General features: G+C 37.3%; 1 protein-coding gene across 5 annotated transcripts; it reads left to right on the plus strand.

Annotated features, from left to right (window-relative positions):
* The first annotated feature begins 8799 nt into the window (after positions 1-8799).
* LOC149223748 (ran-binding protein 1 homolog c-like) lies at positions 8800-22451 on the plus strand. 5 transcript variants are annotated; one of them, XR_016249482.1, is made up of 5 exons: positions 8800-9208; positions 10002-10102; positions 21766-21852; positions 21946-22038; positions 22210-22451. XR_016249482.1 is itself a non-coding variant. In XM_089385905.1 (4 exons), the coding sequence occupies exons 1-3, from the start codon at positions 9033-9035 to the stop codon at positions 22011-22013; spliced, it is 345 nt and encodes a 114-aa protein (XP_089242031.1). In that variant the 5' UTR covers positions 8802-9032; the 3' UTR covers positions 22014-22038; positions 22220-22451. The 5 variants fall into 5 exon arrangements, 3 of the variants coding, with proteins under 3 accessions (XP_089242029.1, XP_089242031.1, XP_089242030.1); XR_016249483.1 differs by having other exon boundaries at positions 22220-22451; XM_089385905.1 differs by lacking the exon at positions 21766-21852 and having other exon boundaries at positions 8802-9208; positions 22220-22451.
* Positions 22452-22811: the final 360 nt, after the last annotated feature.

Consider the following 22811-nt stretch of genomic DNA (forward strand, 5'->3'; position numbering starts at 1 on the left):
ATTTGTTTGTATTCTTTTGGAACTCTTTTAGATAACTTGATTACTCTCAGATATTCTTTTGTGCCAATATTACAATCCTCCACATCTTCCTCAAGCTCTCGTTGAGCTGGCTTATCAACCACATCATTTGAGTTAAAAAGCATATTTTCTATTAACAGATAAGAAAAATATTTCTTCCTACCATACATAGGAGCATTGTTTGAACAATATGATTTTGTAACTGCCTTTATAAATCTGGATTCCCTGTAGAATTGATGCTCCTCTCCACCAAACACTGGAATGGTAGCATAGGTTAGATCAAGTTTAATAAACCCCCCAATTTTCACCCCCCATGACCTAGACAAAATCATACCAAATCTTGTAGGTATGTGAGCAACTACAATATCCATTACTACACTCTTCACTGGGATTTGTGCCAAATTGGCCACTAGATCTTTGATCATACCTAGGCACTTTACTCTTTTAGAATTAAAAGAATTAAAATCTTTGTATGGTTTTGTTATCTGTAGAACTAATTGTTCCAGTACATATAATGGCATTAAATTATGAGATGCTCCTGAGTCGAGCATACAATTATGTAGCAACAGACTACAACAAAACCAGCGATTAGCGTCCCTTTTTACTTCTTTTTTTGCATCTAGAGCCCATTTTTGGTGCTATTTGCATCCATTTATCAAATATGGTGCAAAACTTGACACAAAATTTGCATCAAGTTTTGCACCAAATCTTACACCAAGTTTAGCACCAGGTATTGCAATAGGTTTTGCACCACGTTTTGCACCAAATTTTATGCCAAGTTTTGTGTCATCCTTTACACCAGGTTTTGTTCCAGGTTTTGCATCAAGTTTGGCACCTAATTTTGTTTGACATACTTTTGCATCCTCATTTGCATCCACTTTTTGCACCTACACTTGCATCAACTTTTGCATCGACTTTCGCATCCTTTTTTGCATCCTTTTTTAAATCATTTTTTGCATCCATTTTTTCATCCATTTGTGCATCCCTTTTGCGCCAAGTTTTACATCGTGTTTTGTGTCTAGTTTTTCATAAAATTTTGCATCTACTTTTGTTGCATCCACTTTGCCCTCTTGTTTGGCATCCATATTTACATCCTCTTTTGCATCTATTATTGTACCCACTATTGCATCTAATATTTTTGTGCCACAATTAGCGCCTAGTTTGGCACCTCCTTTTGCACCCACTTTTGATTATAATTTTGCATCCACGTTTGCATCCTCATTTGCGTCTAGGTTTTCATCAACTACTACATCTATTTTTGCATCCCTTTTTGTATCCAATTTTGGATCGGGATTTGCATCGGGTTTTGTGTCTCATTTCGCATCTACTTTTGCATCGACTTCTATTGCATCCACTTTTGCACACAATTTTGCATCCACTGTTGCACCCATTTTAAATTTCACTTTTTGCATCCCTTTTTACATCTTCATTTGCATCATACTTTGATTCTTTTTTTGCATCTATCATTACATCCACTTTTGTTATGCCACAATTTGCACCATGTTTTGCACTCATTGTTGTATCCACGTTTGCTTCCAATTTTGCATCCATGTTCACATCCTCTTTTGCATCAAATATTGCATCTATTTTTGCATCCACTTTTATGTTAGGTTTATGCATTGGGTTTTGCATCTCGTTTTGTATCTACTTTTGCATCTACTTACATTATATCCATTTTTTGCATCCAATTTTGTTTTGTCTGTTGCATCAATGTTTGCTTCCACTTTTACATCCATTTTTGCATCTTATTTTGCATATTTTTTGTCTATTGTTACATCCACTTTTGTTGCACCATATCTTGCACCTACCATTGCAACCACATTTGCTTCCACGTTTGCATCCCCTATTGCATCCCCTATTGCATCCACTTTTGTTTCATCCATTTTTGCATATACTTTTGTTTCCGTTGTTGCATCCACATTTGTTTCACCACAATTTGTGCCAAGTTTTACACCTACCATTGGACCCATGTTTGCTTCCACTTTTTCCTTCATGTTTGCATCCAAGTTTGCATTGACAACTGCATCTACTTTTGCATCCACTTTTGTGTCAGGTTTTTCATGTTGTTGTGCATCTACTTATGTTGTATCCACTTTTCGTCCAATTTTATTTCTATTGTTGCCCCCATTTCTATGTTCGCTTTTGCATCCCTTTGCCAACACTCATCATATTTTCTGCATTGATGATATTCCTTATGGCATTGACAATTATGAACAATTGATGACAATGTCAATAATATTGACAATGATGAAAATGAAGATGATGGCGATGACATGAATTGTGATTATGATGATAAAGACGATAGTGGTTACAATGACAATGATGATGATGGCAATGATTATGATGATGACGATGCTAATGACGTTGGCGAATCTTCCCAATTTTAGATGTTGTCATTGTCATAATCATAAGCATTATCTTTGGTGTCATGATCATCATTTTCATCTAGGTCATCATCAAAAACAATAATGGCATGAATGATGATGATGCATGATTACAACAATGTCGATAGAAATTACATTAATGATGATGATGGGGATGATAAAAATGACAATGACGATGATAATGGTGGTGATGATGATCATCATCGATCATCTGTCAAAAATAGAGTTGTTATTTCTCTTACGTATATCAATGTGTCCTAAACAACCCTTTTCTAGCATTGATCACATTTTTTGGGTTGATGATATTTCTTACAACATCTACAATTATGAACAATTGCAAACAATGTCCATAATGATGATGATGATGGCATGAATGGTGATTATGATGATAATGTAATGATGGCAATAACAATGACAAGGATGATGGTGATGATGATGACAATGATTATGATAATGAGAATGAACTTACAATCTTATGGATTCGTGAACAATTACTAGTTTCAATACCATCTTCTGGATACATATTACTATCATACTTTTTAAATTTTCTGTCTCTCTTGAGGTATGTTACTATAATGGTGTTGTCAACATTAGAAATATATCTTGTTGTAATGGTGGTTCTAATGTTAGCACTAGCAAAGTTTAGTAGGGAGGATGCTACTACAAGAGGAATTCCTTCTAAGTGACTATGGCATTCAAAATGAGGCTTTATGGGCTGCTTGTTAACACATGTTCTCATGCTCATATAAAATTAATGTGAAAAGTTGCTTTAATTGGTTCCCATGCATAATTGATATTGATAATGGGGTGGTATAAAATTGTAATGGGCATATCCGTTAGTTAGTTATGATGGGTCAACAACATTGAAACCATCCAAGTGATAATTCACCTTGGAACAATCGTCGCTCGTGCGAAAACACAAAGTTTATGTAAATGAAAGTTGTGATTGTAGTGGAATTAAAACCATCGAGAAATATCAAAGAAGACGCTGCCTACCAGTTTTGAAAGACAACCAAGGCATTGAACAACTATTTGCATTAGGATGTAGTGAGGGAATCGAAGGAAATTTGGCAGCCCTAAGTTGCCATTACTATTGCCAATCACACATTCAATAGTAACCATAAAAGGTAGCCACATATAAACAAAACCTCGAGGTGTTGACAGTCAGAATCTATTGTAATAGCTTTGACGTATATATAGTTTTGTGTTTAGATGAGAATGAAGTGGGCTTCATCCAGGGTTCGGCTCAATCCTCGTTCATTCCATGCAGTGGTGTTTAATTCGCCAAGCAAGAGAATATTACGTGAGTGTTCAGAGTTAAATCAACAGAAATCAAGGACGTGTGATTGTCAAATTATTGCTCCTCCCTTATGATTGAGCGCTTGATGTGATGGTCATTATCCTTGGGTGATACTTTTATTCCCCATTTTCTATTGAAAAAGTAGCGTTTTTTTGTTCGATTATGATAGGATTGGATCATGAATGCCGGTTTGGGTGGATGTAGACCCATGTTTTTTTGTGGTGATCTTCAAATGTCTTGAGGATAAGAAAAAAATCCTTGACCAAGGTCCATGGTTTTGGGGATGAGTTGGTCTTCTAGTGAAGCCATGGTTTCCCAACTTCAATCCTCTCACTATGTTTCCGATGACTACTCTAGTATGGGTAAGATTCCCAGTTTTCCCATTCACTTTACCCATCTAGATCTCTTAGAAAAAGTGGGCAATTTTATTGGAAGATTCGTCAAAGTAGACAGGGAAAGAATTTTGAAAGGCATTTTCACCTATGTTTGCATATGTGTTTAGGTAGATCCCAATGAAGTTTTGCGAGATAAAATTGAGCTCAAGTGGATGGGAATTGTGTATTCTAGTTCAGTTATTCTGAGCTTTCAATGGAAAATTTTGACTCTATTTTGGCTTACAGGCAAGATTTCATAAACTAACGCTCTCTATAAATGGACTAGACAAGGTTGTGCTCAAAATTTTGTTTAAAAAATGGCAGAGTTTGGGAAGAAGTTCTTTAAGTTAATGGATCAGCATTCAGATGCATTTCGAGTGGTTTGATTGAATGATTTCTGTCTCAGTTCCGCACATTTAAAAGTTTTGGAGAATGGGAATTGATAATTCTGGTATTTGATGGTGTTCTATTCAAATTACACAGAAGAAGATAGAAAGCTAGGGCTCACAACCCCTACCTAAGAAATTCTGGTATTTGATGGTTTTCCCCCGACCAACCAATTGTTAGGCTCACAACCCGGCTAGGCAAGGTCAAGTTTAGGAACAACCTAGCTAGGCGAAGTGAGAGAGTACCGTAGTTAAGCGCTGCAGGGTCAAAGAGAGAAGGTGAAGGGTTGGATGCCTCACCGATCAATGGGCTAAAGTAGGGGTTGGGTGCTTTGTCAAGCCCCCCCCGCTTCTTATTCACCAGTGTCGTGTCGAGAGCAAGGAACATTCTGGAAAATTCAATATTAAGCATCAATCTGCGATGAAACAGGGGATTCCTCTATAATCGGCTATGGGCTTATCTAGAAGGGCACCTCCTGGCCTTATGACTGGAACCTACACCTCCTTCCTTCCATATGCTAAGGTCAATGGTGAAGTGGGTCTAATATCTTGCTATGGAACTTCATGCATGGACAAGGAATCAATATCTACCTACTATGCCAAGGGGACTATTAGAAGGGTACTAAATAGGACCAAAGACTATTGGCTATTGGAATGGCTAAGTTATACTAGATCTAGATCTTTATCTCGGTAGAGAAGAGAGTAAAGAAGTGAAACATAGAGATGCGAGTATCATATGTCTAGACGAGTATAATATGTATAGAGCTCGAAGAGAATGAAATTATCTGAGAGCTAGCCATGGCTCAAAGAGCCTCTTTTTAGTTGTTGAATTTAATGTCGACTGCTTTCTCCTTTCCCTTATTTCCTCTCTCTTATTCTTTTTTCTTTTCTCCTTTCTCTTATTCCCTTATCCTTTCCCCCCTCTCCCTACCCGTACCCCACCCTCGCCCGGACGACCCTCAAGCGTGCCTTCCCCTATCCTCGCCCTATGATCGCTTACCGCTTATCTTTTTTCTTGAACTCGTACCTTTGATGTCTCCTCCGGAGAGTGTTCCGTTCTCCTGCAGTGCCGCCCCTTACCTCTTTCAGAGTAAGATAGACTTCTTTCTTCAAACAAGTAACAGTTGTTCGAAAAAAAAGAACAACCAACAAAACCCAAAGTACTCATACCGACTTTCTCTCCTACCGAACCGAAGCAAAGCGTAGGTAACCGACTTTCTTTCTCTCGATACGGCAACCGAAGCGAAGCGTAGGTAACCGACTTTCTTTCTCTCCTACCGAAGGTAACTACCAAAGGTAGGCATTCATCTACCGAAGGGAGGACGACAGGTAACTGACTTTCTTTCTCTCGATACGACAACACAACTACCAAAGGTAGGCATTCTTTCCGGCATCTTTCCAACTCTTGCTCTTACCTCTCTTTCCAAAGGAAGGAAGGGGGGTGTGGGGGGAAGGAAGGATCAGCTTCCTTCCCACCGCCAATGAAGGAAGGGGGTTGTAAGGAAAATATTATTAGTGCCAAATGAAAATTTATGTTAGGGATGCTTTCACATAGTTAGTTTTGTAATTATTATAAACATCACATACATAACAACCACAAATAAAAAAAGTATGTAATATATAAGAACAAAACTAATGAAGTTGTTAGTACTAAAATGAGGCATATACCATCACATGTAATCTTAGATATACTTAGTGTGAAACACCATGACATCAATGTCTGAGCAATTTGTAAATGTGCTACAAGGGCTCAATAGGGGGCTAATATTTATTTCATAGTCACGTTCTTGGTTTTGTTGCTTCATTTGAAGGAAGGAGGACACTATTGAATTATTTCAATTACATGGTTCACACCTTCCAAGTATTAGTTAACTTGCCTAAAAAGGTTCCTAACACAAGTGATCAATGCAAATATCACCCATAGGCTACTTTTGTTCACAAAACTTAACTCTCCCACTTTATTTTTGTAAAGACCCACTAATTCAAGTGTAGCCATGGTAGTTGATGCACGACCTCATGTGCACCAAAAAACATCCCATAACCAACCTCCTCGAACCAAGCTTACCCTTCCACTCCTAACACCAAAATGTGCAACACTTATCATAGGGTCCAAGGGGTATTGTCCTTGGTGGCCTCTCATCACTATTGATAACTAGGGTTGAAATGTCACACCCCATGCTTGTGAAACATCTACATCATTTGGCACATTGAATTCCATCCATGCACACCAAGTTCTAATATGCATGCATGCTTATCCTATATCTGCTTATATTTAGGAATGCCAACCATGACATAACCATTACAATATCTTTCTTCTTTTTCTTCTTCTTCTTATTACTATAGAAAAAAAGGACCCTTTTGTTATTCACGAGGAAGAAAAAAAGCACAAACATTGACAAAAAGATTGTAACTTCTGTCATTACAATGGGTTGCCAGAAGACAAGGCATCACGACCCAGAAGAAGAGAAAAAGAAGTTGTCGTAAAACCAGGGTTTTACAAATTTTTTTCTTCTGCAAATTATAAGACTGACTAGAAATGACAATAGCATGCAACCAAAAATTGTAGAAAGTGTATTATACAATCACGAAGAGGGCCCTACTATGAGAAAAACAAAGACAGTGACTAGAAATGACATTAGCCTGTAACAAAAAATTCCTGAAAGTGTATTATACAACCATGAAGAGGCCCCTGTCAAGAGAAAAAGAAAGACATTGTATTTGAGGCTAATTGAAAGCTGAATGTAGACTCACTTGAAATTTATAGTAAGCTAGTTGATAACTAATTGAAAATTTGACTTAAAGCTGATCCATATTAGTATATGGGCATCGAATGAGAACTTTGAACTGGGTTGCCAACTAATTCATCATAATATATGTAACCTGTCTCCAGACAAATAATTCTTTTTTAGAGAGAATCTACAGTTGTATTTAGCTCCCTATGGATGTGATGGAAATTGATTTCCTAGAAGTGGTTCTTTAACTCCACAATTTTGCTTTTCCAGGAGGATAAACTTATAACTTCCTACTATGCTTTACTGTCATTATTTTTTGGCTCCATTACAATATTTGTATGTCAACAACATGGCACACTACAACCAAGAAGATGAACAATTACATCATTAAGAGTTACAAAACCATCTTGCCATCGAATAACCAACATTAATTAAACAACCATTTAACAACATAATAGCAATTACACTATATATATATATATATATATATATATATATATATATATATATATATATATATATATCACATTACACGTATAAATACCGCATTTCAATAGAAGTTAGATGAATTGCGCTAGTCCCAAAGTTTTTCTTTGACTTGAAGTTAAACTCTTCTTCACTTTGTGATTTTTGTGTTATCCACTAGCATAGACCCATCTTAAATATAGATATAATATGAGCGGAGAGGGATCCAATTTCTTCATTGGCAATTATTTTTTATGAGCAAACATTATTTAAATGTTTTGTATTTTTTTTTGTATTTTTTATTTTTTAAATTTATTTTGGCCGACACTAGCAAAATTTCAACTTTGATGATGGACAAACATCGTTGTAACCATACTAGGCTGTAGAGTGAGCTTGACATATTCATATTATTTTCATCCTCAACATTGAGGATTGTGTAAAGCTTAGTGGAAGATGCCCCTTGGAATGATGGACAAACATGGCTGTAACCATACTAGGCTGTAGAGTGAGCTTGGCATATTCATATTATTTTAAGATGCCCCTTGGAATGATGGACAAACATGGCTGTAACCATACTAGGCTGTAGAGTGAGCTTGGCATATTCATATTATTTTCATCCTCAACATCGAGGATTGTGTAAAGCTCAGTGGAAGATGCCCCTTAGAATAGTTTTGATGCCCCCAAAATGACTTCCATTCTTAACCCCTCCCCATGAAATTTGAACTTAAGACCTCGTAACAACTAAACCCCATACAAACCAACTACCCTACAACTTATCATGGATCAACCACAACAATACTTATTATAATAATTTAAAACCAATATTTCTAATTACTTTTCCATATTTATCTCATTTACAAACCCCTCAACCCCATCCCATTATTATTACAATAAACACAATAATATATCACCGAGGAAAGAGTTCAAAATTGCGAAAACAAAAAACGCACAACAACCTCTGGTCCCAACATGACAACATGAATGAAGTAGGCCTCTCAGGTTGGAGATGATTTAGGGGTTATTCCATGGCCTTCTCTCCCTTTGAAACCCCCCAACCATCACTGTAATAATTTATTATATTATCTTTAACGATGCTACTTTTACTCTCAATCTTTAACAGCTACCGGCCTTCCCTCTTCAAAACCCTTATATAGAGTGTTTTCTCTCCATCGACCTCAAAAACCCTTATATAGAGTGTTTTCTCTCCGTCGACCTCTTTGCCCTTTGCCTTCAAAGCATTTTTGCACAGTTAAATCCTTTGTCCAAAATCCTCGGGGTTTCGCATTCGTGTCTGATATTGGGCGAGTTTCTGGCATATTTTGGATCCATCGATTTCATTCGAGCCCTCCCTCTGTGCACTATCTGGTATTGGGATGGCTGGAACTCAGGAGGATCCTGTTCTTACACGGGCAGTAGATGACGATTCGAGAGAGAACGAGGATGATGCCGGAAAGGAAGAGGACACTGGAGCTCAGGATGCACCCATTGTTAAGCTTGAGGAGGTTACTGTCACCACGGGCGAAGAAGAGGAGGATGTCCTTCTTGACATGTAAATTTCTTAATCCATGGCTATTTCATGATTTTGTTTTCTCAGTTGAAAGTTGTTTTCATGGCCTCTTCGGTGGCCCTTTTCCTGTGCACATAAATGGGACCTTGACTATAAGGAAGATGCATTTGGGCAGTTATTTACTTCTAATTTTTCTCCTTTTTAGTAAGATCTATTTTTATCAGGTTCTCGATGTTTTGTTCGCCTGTTGATGATGATCAGATTTGTCATTTCAATGGGGTGCTGAAGAAACTCTATGGTAGATGCATTTAGCGGGCTATGGTTTGTTTTATCGGGTAATTAGGGTTTTGCTTTTCTGTGTATTTTTGGTGGGATTTGATGCGCTTTGATGGCGAATTCGTTATATTTTGGATTCTTCGCAAGATATTGCATGAAATTCTGAACACCAGAGAAAATTTACCCGAATATTGATAGTACCTTTATGGAACTTCCTGAGATATGAACACATACTGAATCATCAAGTTTGCTTTGTCTTTTCTGCTCTCAATACTGTTGAACTCCTTCGCAATGTTCTGTAATAGGAAAAACAGGGAATTCCAGAAACAACAAGTTCTGAATTCAAACCACGGGAGCTTTAGGTTTATCTTAGGGTTTAGAATTGAGGGTTTGTCATTCTTTCAGCGAGCGTTGATCATATACACAAGCAATATAAGCTCCCTTTCTATTTTAAATTAAATACACTTTCCTTCATCCAGTCATGCTTTTTGTCTTTCCATCGGAATAGTGGGGATGAAGCTTGATGAACTGATAAATGGGATTGAATTTCCACTTGCAGGAGTATGTTGCTGTACTTGTCTGTCATGGAAAGCAACAGGATCAGGCAAAGAGAGATCTGGATGCATTTCTTGGCAATCACAGTGGTGCATTTGTGGCATGGTATTTCAGTCTTTTCACAAATTTCTGTTTTCTCTGTTCTTTTGAGTCAGGATTATGAGGGCTTATTGCTCTTATATCAGCAAGCATAGAATAGAAATAACATGTTAGACTTTTCCAATATAACATTCAAAATGTATAATGTTTCGTATCTAACGGAGATAGGTTCATTTGACCAAATAAAACAATGCACATTATCATATTTGTCTTTACTTCACAAAATTCCAAAGTTTCCTCCAAAGGGCTATAAACAACAACATTGCAATCAAAATAGCTATCTTGAGGTGCAGATGAATGGATCGGAGGCAGATATTTCTCTGGTCGACAACAATTAATGGTAATTCTAGACAAGATAATCTGTACCCGAAGACACATTTTTCAAGACAAAGTTGCGTTTGATGAATTGCAGTTATGTTTAATTTGTTCTTTAGACACTTCTTCAAAGAGGTAATGCTTTTGTCGTTTGCAAAGGATTTTTTTGATTTTATTTTTAAATTAATGCACATATCCTGAAACTAGGATTGTAAGGTGCTTCTGAGTAGAATATGAGAAACAATGCTGGCTATATTGTGATATCATAAACGCTCACTTACATGTATTTACTTGGTGGAAGCAAAACAAAACAGAGAAAATTAACATTGCGCAAGAACATCGGGCCGATCAGTTTCCTCAAACAGTTTCCTTTCATGCTTTATCTGATAGTCTCACTTGGTTGAGTTTTCTTATTTTGTAACCTCTTGCTTTGCTATAATATGATTTTGCACCTGAGGGCAACCTTACTTCCAGACTTTTTTCTTTTGAACCAGCTTCCTCTTATCATGATGGGGCAATGTGCCCAGATTTAGCATTATAGGGAACCATTAGCACCTTTTTGTAGAATTTCTTTGAAAATTCTGCAACTGCTGTAGTGAACAATTCTGAAACTAATTTGTGACACCAAGACACAGAGTTTCTCTACTCTTTTGCAGCGGAATAAAAAAGAGTTAAAAACACATTCATACAATACAATAACACAGGATTTTTCTATGGAACCCTACATGGAAAACCCTCTGCTAGCTGTAGATTTTTATTGACAAAGTTGAGCAAATAAAATTAATTACAAGGAAAACTGTTTCACTACAGAACAAGGTTGTTCTTTCTGCTGACACTTAGCTGAAAACTGCTTGCAACAACCCTGTCCTTAGCTCCTAAATCCTTGTGCTGGCCTGCCCCTGTTTCCTTGTGCTGGAAGCCTCTATTTTCTAGTGCAATAGTGGCCCTATCTTCTAGGAATTACTCCTGATTTCTAGCACACACTAGCATGGATTTTCTCTGCCAAAACTCTGTGCAGAGGCCTCTCCTTCACGCTCTTCCTAGCTCTGCCAGCTCACACACAAAACTCGCACTCTATTGTTTGGTCTCACAACCTGTAAAAAATTAATGTCTGCTCATGCTGTAGCCCACCCAGTTTCAAATTCTTGCAAGGTTTAATGCCCAAAACCCATCAATAGCATATGACTGATATACACATCATTTTATCATTTTCTGCATTTAACTTGAAACAACATAGAGGTACTCTACATTTCACTTTCAGCTGATAAGAGAAAAAATAAGGCAAGCACACACATGAATTTTACACTGTTTTTGGTCAACATGATCCTAGAAAAACCCCGCAGCGGGGAAAACCAGTTCTTCTAGGAGGATTTTATTTTGTTTCTTTGACGAAGCATCACTGAAATCCCATTCTGAAACTGAGTTCTGAACTGTCTTCAACAAATGTTCATGTTGAAATTACAGTCCTCTGAAATGCTCCTTCTTCTTAGGAATTCAAGCCACACTGACAGTCACAGGTTCCTTGAAACTCGGGTTCATCACAACAAATATGCAGAGGTTTTTTTATCAGCGTTTAACCTCCCTGGAATTTGAGCAAATACACTCCAAAACAACTCTCTAAATATCATTGATATACCACTAAAACCAGGCTTGAGATTTTTGCTGGTCTTGGCCCAAGAATCTCACTGTGTCCCACATAAATACGATGGCAGAGAAATATGCTGCTAAAACACTTGCCTACGGTGAGGAGTAATCAAACTTGACTCCTAATAAGCCTTTGACCTGTGTGCAACCACTGGCTGTGACAGTCTTCCAAAATTCCGTGCTCCCTTTTTAGCTTTAACTCGGCCTTCTAGGGATTTGATTAATTGTGGTCTTGTTCCTAGTTCTTGCTATAGAATTTCTTCACAAAAATTCTCTTCCTCCTATCTCCTTTCCTCTCCTCAATAGTTCTCAAGAGGATTGAATGAAGGAGCTCTTCCTTGCTGCCTCCAAATGCAAGCTCCACAACATGGTTGTGTTCTGCTCTGATTTGAGTTCACCTTGGAACACAGCCTCCTCCTTTAGCTGTCTCGATCTCCTCTCAAGCTTCCCTACACCCTCCTCTTTCGTCTGAGAAGAATAATGAAGAATCATTCATTTCCTTTAACTTCTGTTTTTCTTTTGAGAGGGAAACCTAACCCTAAAGGCTAAAGATCAAGGGCTGAGATTAAATCTCAGCTAATGAGATCTATAGTTGAGATCAAGCTCCCATTAGACCCCTTTCTCATGATGACCCCTCACTTAACCTTTTAATGTTTTAGTACCATGGTCACTTTGTCGCTCATAAAGTGAGTTTTAAAATATAAAGGTTACCTTATTAACATAAAGTGGACTTAGTACTTTACACAAAGTCACTTTAATAACCCATGTGACTTTAATAAATTAGAATTACAAGGTACACAACTCATAAAAGCTTCTTTAGCTCCTTGACATTAATAAACACATAATGTCACTTAGAGAAAAGGATATTAATGTGTATTCCTAGGCCAAAAGGATAAATTCCTAGGAAACACTTCCTTGGTACTATATTCTCAACACAATGTTGTGCTCACAAAATAGTGATCCATTTTTGTGCCTTCGTCCTCCTTATAAGCAATTCACATCAACTAAATTTGGCAAGTTTATTTTTTGAACTCGGTCTTGTGATTGAATAGTTAACTGAGTCTAACTGACTCATGTAATTCGTCTTGCCTCAATTTAGAAACTGAAGCTCACTTGCTTGTCCTTTGCCAAAGATAACTCGCACTAGGAGACAAACAACTGAGCCTCCAACTATACACATGAGTTAAACTGCTTCATGAACTCGACCTAATTTTTAGGAACTCGTCCTAACTTTTAGGAACTCATGCATACTAAAGACATGAGTGCTTGTGGTCTCTTTGACTAAGGAACAAGTCAAAGAAGACCTTACTCGCTTCTATTTTCAACATTCCCTCTTAGCGAGAAAGGTGCTTTTGGAAGAACCTCGTCCACTTGGATCTATCTCCAATACTACCACGTTCTCCGTTGTTGCAGCTTCTTCCGCTGAACTAGAAGACTTTGCCTTCTTTTGCGGAACCTGATAAGACCTTTTCTTTCCCACCATGCTCTGCGAGTCTATCACTTCAGTCATAAGGGCGATGCACCCTGTGTACCTTTGTGGCTGCTTCCTTTGGTTGAAGGTGATATTGGAAGATCCAACTCTCCCTTGATCTCCCTTAAACAAATCCTTTGCCCACTTGGCTCAAACTCTCCCTATGCTGGGAGTCATTGCTTGAGTCGCTGCCTCGACTCGCCTTCGGCTATGCTCCTTATCATCTTGTTGGTTGGCCCAACTGCCAACTAGCTTATACTCAAATGTTGGTCCTCACTGGACTTGTTCTTTCGCTTAGGACACTTAGTGGCATAGTGTCCAAACTCATGGCAATGGAAGCACTTGACCTTTCTTAGATCCTTTTACTTGCCCTTTTGACTAGACTCGACCACTCCTTGGCCCTCCGTGCCCTTGGTCTTGCTACTCTTGCTTGTTATGGAAAAGTTCTCCTTGTCCTCTGTCTTCATCGATCTACCATTTTTGGTCCTTCTTCGGATATCTTCCTGAACGTAGTCAGTCAATAGCATTTCCCAACTAGGAAAATTATCTCTGTCATTGACAACATCCTGGAACCCATACCAAGACTTGTGAAGTCGTAGAAGAGCAAAACTCACAAGGTCATGCTCTGGTATACTCATGAGTGAATTTTGACAAATACGTGACAATGGACTCATCCTTGTTCACCTAGATACTCCTTAGCTTCTCCTTAAGAGCAAGCTTCTTGGTATCGCTGGTACTCTGATATAGATCTAAAATAGTTTTGAACATCTCATAAGCTGTCTTCTTCTCATGGATATGAGGAAATATATGATCTCTGACCCCTTCTAGAATAATCGTCCTTGCCTTGATATCATTCTTAGTATGCCGGGTCAACTGTTGGGGATCTTGTAGTGGTGGTATAGCCTGCTTCACAAATTCTCCCACCCCATTATCCTTCAAAACTATCATGATCCTCCCTTTCCATGAAACAAAGTTTGATGCTCCCTCTAAACAGTTATCTGCTCTCAAACCTTGGTACGCCGTCCTTCTTTCCAGAGAGCTCTCCAACACCTGCCCACTAATAGCTTAGTAGTCCTTCACAAGAGGCTGTACTTAGGGCACAATAGGGCAACTTCTAACAACCCTCCAACCTGTACACTTAAGCTGCCCACACAATTTTCCAATGGGACCTCATCCACTTAGTAGAACATCAACTTGAGAATAACATTCAACATACCTTAACCAATAGAGACTTCTTCTGCTTCTCTAGGTCACACCCCTGTGCAATTACCTGAAGTTTTCGACCCTCTGATTAGGGCATCTTGCACCTACGTCAACCCATAGTTTGTTGCCTCAAAACTTTGCAAACATTTCTCCACAGGTTCCTCTTCTATGCGTTAGCTCTTGCCCTCTTATATATTGTTGTTCCAGCTCCTTAAGAACATAGACCAGCCCTAAACTAGGGCTTAATCTCTCCTGTAACAACACATAAAAAACTTGGTCTGTTTTGCAAGTTGTTTGCACCACAAATAATGCACAAAAAGACTACCCAAAATGCTCCTCTTGCAAGCTACTTGCTCCTGCCTAACTTGGCCTAATTAGTTACAAGAAAAACGAACCAAAACCAATCCTCTTCTCCACTTTGCTAGGCTCCTTTGGGCTATGACTATTTCAGGGAGATTCTCCTTATGATGTTGCACTAGGATGTGCCAATCAACTTGTGTTGGTATTTATTCTGTTCCTTGCTCCGATACCATGTAGAATTTCCTTAAAAATCTTGCAACTGCTGTAGTAAACAATTTTGAAACTAATTTGTAACACCAAGACAAGATTTTTGTAGGGAACTGTACTAGGAAAACCCTCTGCTAGCTATAGAATTTTATTGAGAAAGTTGAGCAAATAGAATTAATACAAGGCAAATTGTTTCACTAGAGAACAACACTGTTCTTTCTATTGACACTTAACTGAAACCTGCTTGCAACAACCCTGTCCTTAGCTCCTAAATCTTTGCGCTGGCTTGCCCCTATTTCCTTTCGTTGGAAGCCTCTTATTTCCTAGCGCAATAGTGGCCCTATCTTCTAGGAATTACTCCTAATTCCTGCGTACACCAACAAGGATTTTCTGTGCCAAAACTCTGCGTATAGGCCTCTCCTTCACACTCTTCCTAGCTCTGCTAGCTCACACACAAAACTCGTGCTCTCTATTGTCTTGTCTCACAACCTTGTGCTCACAAAACAATGATTCAATTCTGTGCCTTCGTCCTTCTTACAAGCAATTCACATAAGGTATATCTAGCAAGTTTATTTTTGAATCTCGGTCTTGTGATTGACTAGTTAACCGAGTCTAACTAAGTCATGTAACTCATCCTGCCTCAATTTAGATACTGAAGCTCACTTGCTTGTCCTTTTCCAAATATAATTCGCACTAGGAGACAAACAATTGAGCCTCCAACTATACGCACGAGTTAAACTGTTTTATGAACTCATCCTAATTTTTAGGAACTTGACCTAACTTTTAGGAACTCGTGCACGTCAAAGATAGGATTGCTTGTGGTCTCTTTGACTAAGTCACAATTCAAAGAAGACCTTACTCACTACTATTTTCCACACTATATATATATATATATATATATATATATATATATATATATATATATATTGAAATGTGGAAAGAAATCATTATGAATAAATGAGCAAGAACATTTACATGACAAACATAAATGACAAGCAATATTCCACCATCACTTAATCCCAATGTGGGGAAACTCTTGATCAATTCTTCTTATATTCTTCAATAATTCAGCAGAGAGAGAGAGAGATATTACAATTTACAGATCTGATAATTAATGACAGCGGCAAAAGAGACCTAACCAGAACAGTCATTGCTGGTCAACAGGGCAGATTTGACCCTCATAAATTGGTCAACTTCAGTCAACTTCGGCCTCCAAACAACAAGATGAATCAACCCTCAAAAGAACCCAAAATCAGCGCAGTCAAATTTGGTCAAACAACCAACCTGTGGTTAGCCCTAGCTGCAGTCAACGTTGGTCAAAGTCAATGTTTGGCCTCAATTTCTGTGCCTAGAAATGCGGCTTGCCCAAATAGAGATAGCCCAAATAGAGAAAGGCATCATGTATTTATAGCAAACATTGAGGATGAATAGACGTGACTGTTGGGCTTCTGAGCCTACATAAGTTTGTTGGCCGACCTTGACAATTTGTCCATAATCAAAGTAAATTTATAACTTCATTTGTACATGTCAGAATCGGATGATCTTTAGATCACTCCTACACCTCTCGGAGAGAGGAATCCAAGAAAAATATCAGTTGTCATAAATAAGATGACCCATGTGGAGTTTGGCCCTAGTTGCCGATTTTAACATGATGAAACTACGTAATCCAAACTTTAAAATATGGTATGAAAAGCTTAGTGTGCCCAATCATTGATTTTTTGTTTGAGGGAAGGGTACAATTTTGCTAAGGCAATGATAGAGGAGTCAAATAAGCAATATCACTAACATTGAGGTACATAAAGCACTTGGTGCTTTTGATTAATTGCCAATCCTGAAATCTCGAAAAATGTTAACTCTGTTGAATTTTGAATGGGATATGAAGTTCTACTTTCTCGATATGAAGTTAGAGGAGATGGGAGCCGCTTTTAAACATCTCAAGACAATGAATGGTAATGTTAAAAATTTAAGTAAAGGTTTTACTTTAAGACTTTAACATTACCATTAATTTCCATCATTTTAACGCAAATTGAGAGTGAAACCCAGTCTTAAATAAATATTTCTAGTGTATGAAGTTTCTAAAAGTCTCATGAATTCATAATTATCCTCTAATTAGTTATTAAAACAAAAAAATGTTGTTCCCAACATTTAAATCAAGGCAAAATCAAACAAATTTCATTTAGAAACATGTTGTACAGATGTTGAAATGCATTTCCCATGTGAAATATGTTTCATATGAATTGAAATGCGTTTCTCATGTGAAATATGTTTCATATGAATTGAAATGTGTTTCCCATGTGAAAATACATTTCATATGAATTGAAATGTGTTTCAAGAGCATTTTAGTTGTGTTTCAGTGACTCGATATGAAAACGCAGCTGGTATGCAGGGGCGGGCCATGTTTCCTGCATCATAGATACCTTCTCATATTTGGAAATTTGTTTTTTGTGGCTGATCAAATGTGTCGTTGGTTCTTCTTCACTTTGTTGTTCCCTTTGATGGGTTGCCTAGTCTATGATTTGATAGATGAGATGTCTAGTGGTTGTGGTTGCATGGTATAAAGGTTGGACATAAAGAGCTCCTCCACAAACTATGATTTACATGTTTAACAATCCTTTTCTTAAGTCCAATTATATACAAAATTACAAATCCTAGTGCAAGTGAAAATACGTTCTTCTTCAATGTTGCTTTTGTCAAACTAAACAAATAGGAAACAATTTATTTGACAGGTGGAAGAAGTGATAGGCTTAGAGCAATTGAATTGTAGGCCATGCTTCTTGACAAATTGATGAACATATGTCTCCTTACTTGAGATTTAGGTTGGCACCATGGCACCATCCTGTCCATCATTATACACTAATCTTGTCATTATCTTCTTCACTGTGAATGATTGGCGTGTTCCCTGCAAATAGATTTGGGCATAGAGGAGCCAATCCAAGAACAGTAATCTCTAGCACAAGACAATATTAATGATCTAAATACCTAATCCTGAAGCTTGAGTTTGATTTTTCTCTACTGGTTCTGAATCTCTGATTGAGAATCTCCCACTCGTCATTATCAAACCTTCTCCTTCATCATTGGCATCAGCTGTACTGCTGAGGTACTTTGGTTGGTTGTCATTGGACTTGAGAGCTTGAAGTTTCAAATGATTATAGTAACAGACAGCCAGAAAAGCCAGTCCACACCCACTCAAGTTTATGACTGTAACCTTTTCATTTATTACAGACAAAGATTATGTTATGAGCAGCCAGTCCTTGACAAGACCAGCAACATTCATAGTCAAGGCTGAAGTCTTTCCTATCAGAAGAAATACTGCAAGATTAAGAGCCAAGGCACAAGCAGAAATGTCATGTAATCCAAATCAAAGGAAGAGACCCTGATTATCAGAAATGGGTATTCTACTAAGGCCCAGGGGGTGCTGAGAAAAACAAGGCAACAAGGAGCAACAAAGATGTGATGGGATTCAACTTAATCCCTTTTGATGTTCGTGGAATTTGTATGAGAACCAATTGGGTAGTCTCACATGCAACTGCACTTAACTGGAGAATCACCTCCCATGCATTCATATTGGCCTCCCCATAAGCTGAAATAGTAACTCCAATGGATATGGCCAACATATTGGCCTCGGGCTCACCTTTATAAGCTTCTTTCTTCAGGGAAACCACAATCAAATACACAGGAATGGGAATTAGAGCTTTCAGCATTTGAAATAATGATACTGAGAGGAAAACATAGGCAGAATTTGAAAACCAGAGACCCAAAGAATACACTTATCAATACTATGGGTTCAACGAGCTTGAAGACTCTTACAATAGCAACAGCCAGTGTTGAGTAGAAGCCCATGTGAATCATGGTGGGACTGATCACACTAAAGTTGTCAAGCAATGGCAACTCCAATGGATATGGCTAACATATTGGCCATGGCCTCACCTTTATAAGATTCTTTCTTCAGGGGAACTGCAATCGAATGCATATCAAATGGGCACAAGAGCTTTCAACATTTGAAATATCGATACTTTGAGAGACATGCACCAAGGGCTACATCATTTAGGATTTGTACTCAGTTTAGGTGTCATATTCAAGGGGAAGTTGTTATGCTTTCCACCACTTCATAGATTGTTAGAGTGATGAAACAAAAGAGGCTCCCTCTTGAGGCTAGATTATGTCATTCATATCAGTTGTGTTGTTGATGTCCTAGCTCAGCCAGGTCTTGCCAAAACTCTGTTGAGGTTCAAAATTTATTATAAACTGAAATGTCTTCACAAGAATTGACCTCATAAAATGCCATAATCACAAGATATGCCATACATGGCTGTGATTATGGCTCGCAAGACCCTTAGACTTTGAGCAATGAGGCTCGCAACATCACTTATGATTATGCACTCTACAATTCTGTGACCAGCTGAATGTCAAGCAATTGAACCGCGATTTAAATCCTATTTTGTCAGCAATAATTACTATACTTTGTCTTTATTTAGTGTAGAGAACCAAGCACTTATTCTGCTCATCTATAGAAGGGACAATGGTTGTTTGCCTATGAGGTATAAGGAAATCCTATCAAATGTTTTGTATTTTCGTATGGAATTGAATCATACTCCTGCACACTGTAACATTCATATATATCAACCTGTAGAGGCTTTAATAACACCTGGTATTCTGGTTAGTGATTTTATTGGACCTCATGTGCATATCCTACATGCACAGGATGGACTATTCATATGTTACAGGGTATTATTCTTATTATTTAGGGTGCACATCTTCAGGTGCTCAAGAACGATTACTAGAACAGTCAGTTAATTCTGCAATTTAAAGGATGAAAAAGGAGGTTATAGGAGTCTAGTTTTGGTTCTCATCCACAATGTCACACTAGTCTGCCTGGGCATGGTTCTCATGGTTTAATAGTGACTTGAGGAGTCATAATACCACAGATCACTAGCCATCTTTACACATTAATTAACAGGTCTTACATTAATTATCCTAGGGGGTTTTAATACTTCCAAATGCTTAAAAAACAGTTAGCAGAGCATTCACATTACACATTCCATCAATCTTTTCTATAAACCAACCAAATGCAGTCAGGAGAGCCCTCCTTTTAAACTATACAACCTTATTGTTAGTATGATCAACCTTATTTTAATATATAGTGTGACAAACCGTATGTGACAGGCAGGTGGAAAATTTTTCTCGCAATTGACTAAGCGACGTCCTGCGAGCCAGACTTGAGACGGAAACCCTCGTCAGAAGTATATGCTTGGCTCTTTTCCAAACAAATGAAGAGTCAATGAGGTTTTGTGTAATCACTTCTGGTATCGTATTGGGTTATTGTTAGAAGCGATAATTGGATTCGGATTCTCATCGAGTGAGTTGTTCTGCTTTCTCAATTTGAGAGGGTTTGTTTGGAGGGAAAAATGAAAGAGGACATACGAGAATAGTGAGGGGAAAGATGCAGAGGAAGAGGATTGAGAACATCGCGAGCAGGCAGGCTACATTTTCCAAACGTAGGTGGATTGCTGAAGAAAGCTTACGAGCTCTCGGTGCTCTGCACTGCAGAAGTTGAACTTGTGATTTTCTCCCCAGCAGGAAAGCTCTATGAACTGTTTTTTAGTGCAAATCCTACTATTTTGATTCTAATAATCATGGCTATGCAAACCTCATGAGATTCTTACTAATAACCCAGGTGGTGCAAGCCCTAGTAAGCTCGATGTTGAAAAACTTAGTGTAAAACCTCCAAATCGCTGGTTTTGTAGTAGTGCTTATTGGAGAGTATATAAAAAATTTCACACCTTTTTATGAGATATGGGAGGAAAGCATGTTAAAGATTTTTAATAAATATAAAATTTCCAAAATGATGCTAGTTACGTGTGATTCTTTTTTCATTGTTTGTGATTATGAAAAATGAAACTCGATGTTTTTTCATTAGTGCACACATATTTCATTATATAATTGCATATAGAAAAATCATTCCAGAGCCGATAACAATAAAAGTGAAGAATTTATGGTCCAACGTTATATTTAAGGGAGATGTTTAAGGATGACGTTTGAATTTTGTTTTTCATTTTAAGACATTTGGAGCAAATATTAGGAAGGACTTTGAGAAAGGATTGTCCTTCATTTTCGAAAATGGAGTTGTTCCTTTCCAGCCATATGCCCCAAGTGACCATCAAAGGGAGAGCTCATATGTTTTTTGGATGTTTTCTTTATAGCCATTTTTTTACACATATCCATAGAGTCCCCATGCCATTGATGTGAATTACTTGTTCGGTTTTTTTTAACCAAAATTTTTAACCAAACAAGAAAAATTAAAAAAATGCCTCAAGATCAAAGACTGAAACAAAGACCTATTGACATACCTTTTAAAGTATGGAAAGAACTTGTAAAATCATATGAGAAGTTGGATGCACAAAGAAAAGCCGGCAATGAGAGCATTCAGGTATTGAATTTTTCATTAAACATTATTTAGAATGTATTAATACTTATAAGTATCTTAGACATGTATTTGTGTGAAAATAAATTGAATTGGTTTATGTTTAAGGACAAGGCATCCAAGGCGAGGTTAACCAAGAAAAAAGTCACTTATCGTAGTGGCTAGAAAGGTTTAAAAGCACTGATAACAACCTTTGTAAGTATATTAAACATGTGATATTTTTTTAATAAATTTTGTACTAGAAGAAAGTCATTGTTATCTAATTTCTCCCTATTTACTGATTGATAGGAACTAAAATATGGAAGACCTCCAAATCATTTGGAAAAGGAGGTGCTGCAGCAAAAGAGATGGGTTGAATTTGTTGTTTGGATGGACTCTATGGTATGTAATCTTAGTTGGATTTCCAATATACTTTTAAACCATATTTTCATTTTATTTTTTAGTACTATTAGATATTATATCTTACCTCATTTTATGGTTAACATTGTATAACAAAAACATGCGTTGCGTTATGTAATTAATACTAACATGTAATATTGATTTTTTTGTCAGAATGCTATAGGTAATGATTGCCAAGACGATGATCCAAATTATGTTCAACATATATCAGGAGATGATGAGGATGAGGATGAGGATGATGGTGGTGAAGGAGGAGATGATGATGATAGTTGCGGTGTTGGTGATGATGTGGATCAGAGTAATGAGGATGGTCAATATGATCATGAGGATGATCTTGGTGGTGGTAGCTATGCATGCACATGCATTGTTTTTTATGAAGAAATTATTGTGTAGAATGACATTGCTATGTTTAGATGGGTGTTGTGAATTTACCCTATATCAATGAGACATTTTGATTTTGTAATCATACGATGAGTTTGATTTATGTATGTTGTTAATTTATCGTAGAATAACGATATTCATGAAATATTTTGATTTGTTAATCATATTTGAATTTTACTTGTTTTGATTAAACATAATACTGATTTTATTAGTATTATGTTGCTATTTTATACATGTTTTGAAAATTGTTAATGACACATTGTTATTTTTTTGGATGGATGTTGTCAATTTCTCTTAAATTTCTTTACAAATGATTTTGAATTGTGATATCTGCTTTAATGATATTTAGAAACTATCATATATTTCACTATGAA

Source organism: Pinus tabuliformis, chromosome Q, assembly GCF_031772625.1.
Source record: "Pinus tabuliformis cultivar Carrire ecotype Pingquan chromosome Q, CPIR1, whole genome shotgun sequence".
Lineage (NCBI taxonomy): Eukaryota > Viridiplantae > Streptophyta > Pinopsida > Pinales > Pinaceae > Pinus > Pinus tabuliformis.

Bases quoted from the DNA above. Each gene is read 5' to 3' on its own strand.
- LOC149223748 (XM_089385903.1), top strand. From the start codon at position 9,033: ATGGCTGGAACTCAGGAGGATCCTGTTCTTACACGGGCAGTAGATGAC. The intron at 9,209-10,001 runs GTAAATTTCTTA...TTCCACTTGCAG, and splicing joins GAGGATGTCCTTCTTGACAT to GAGTATGTTGCTGTACTTGT.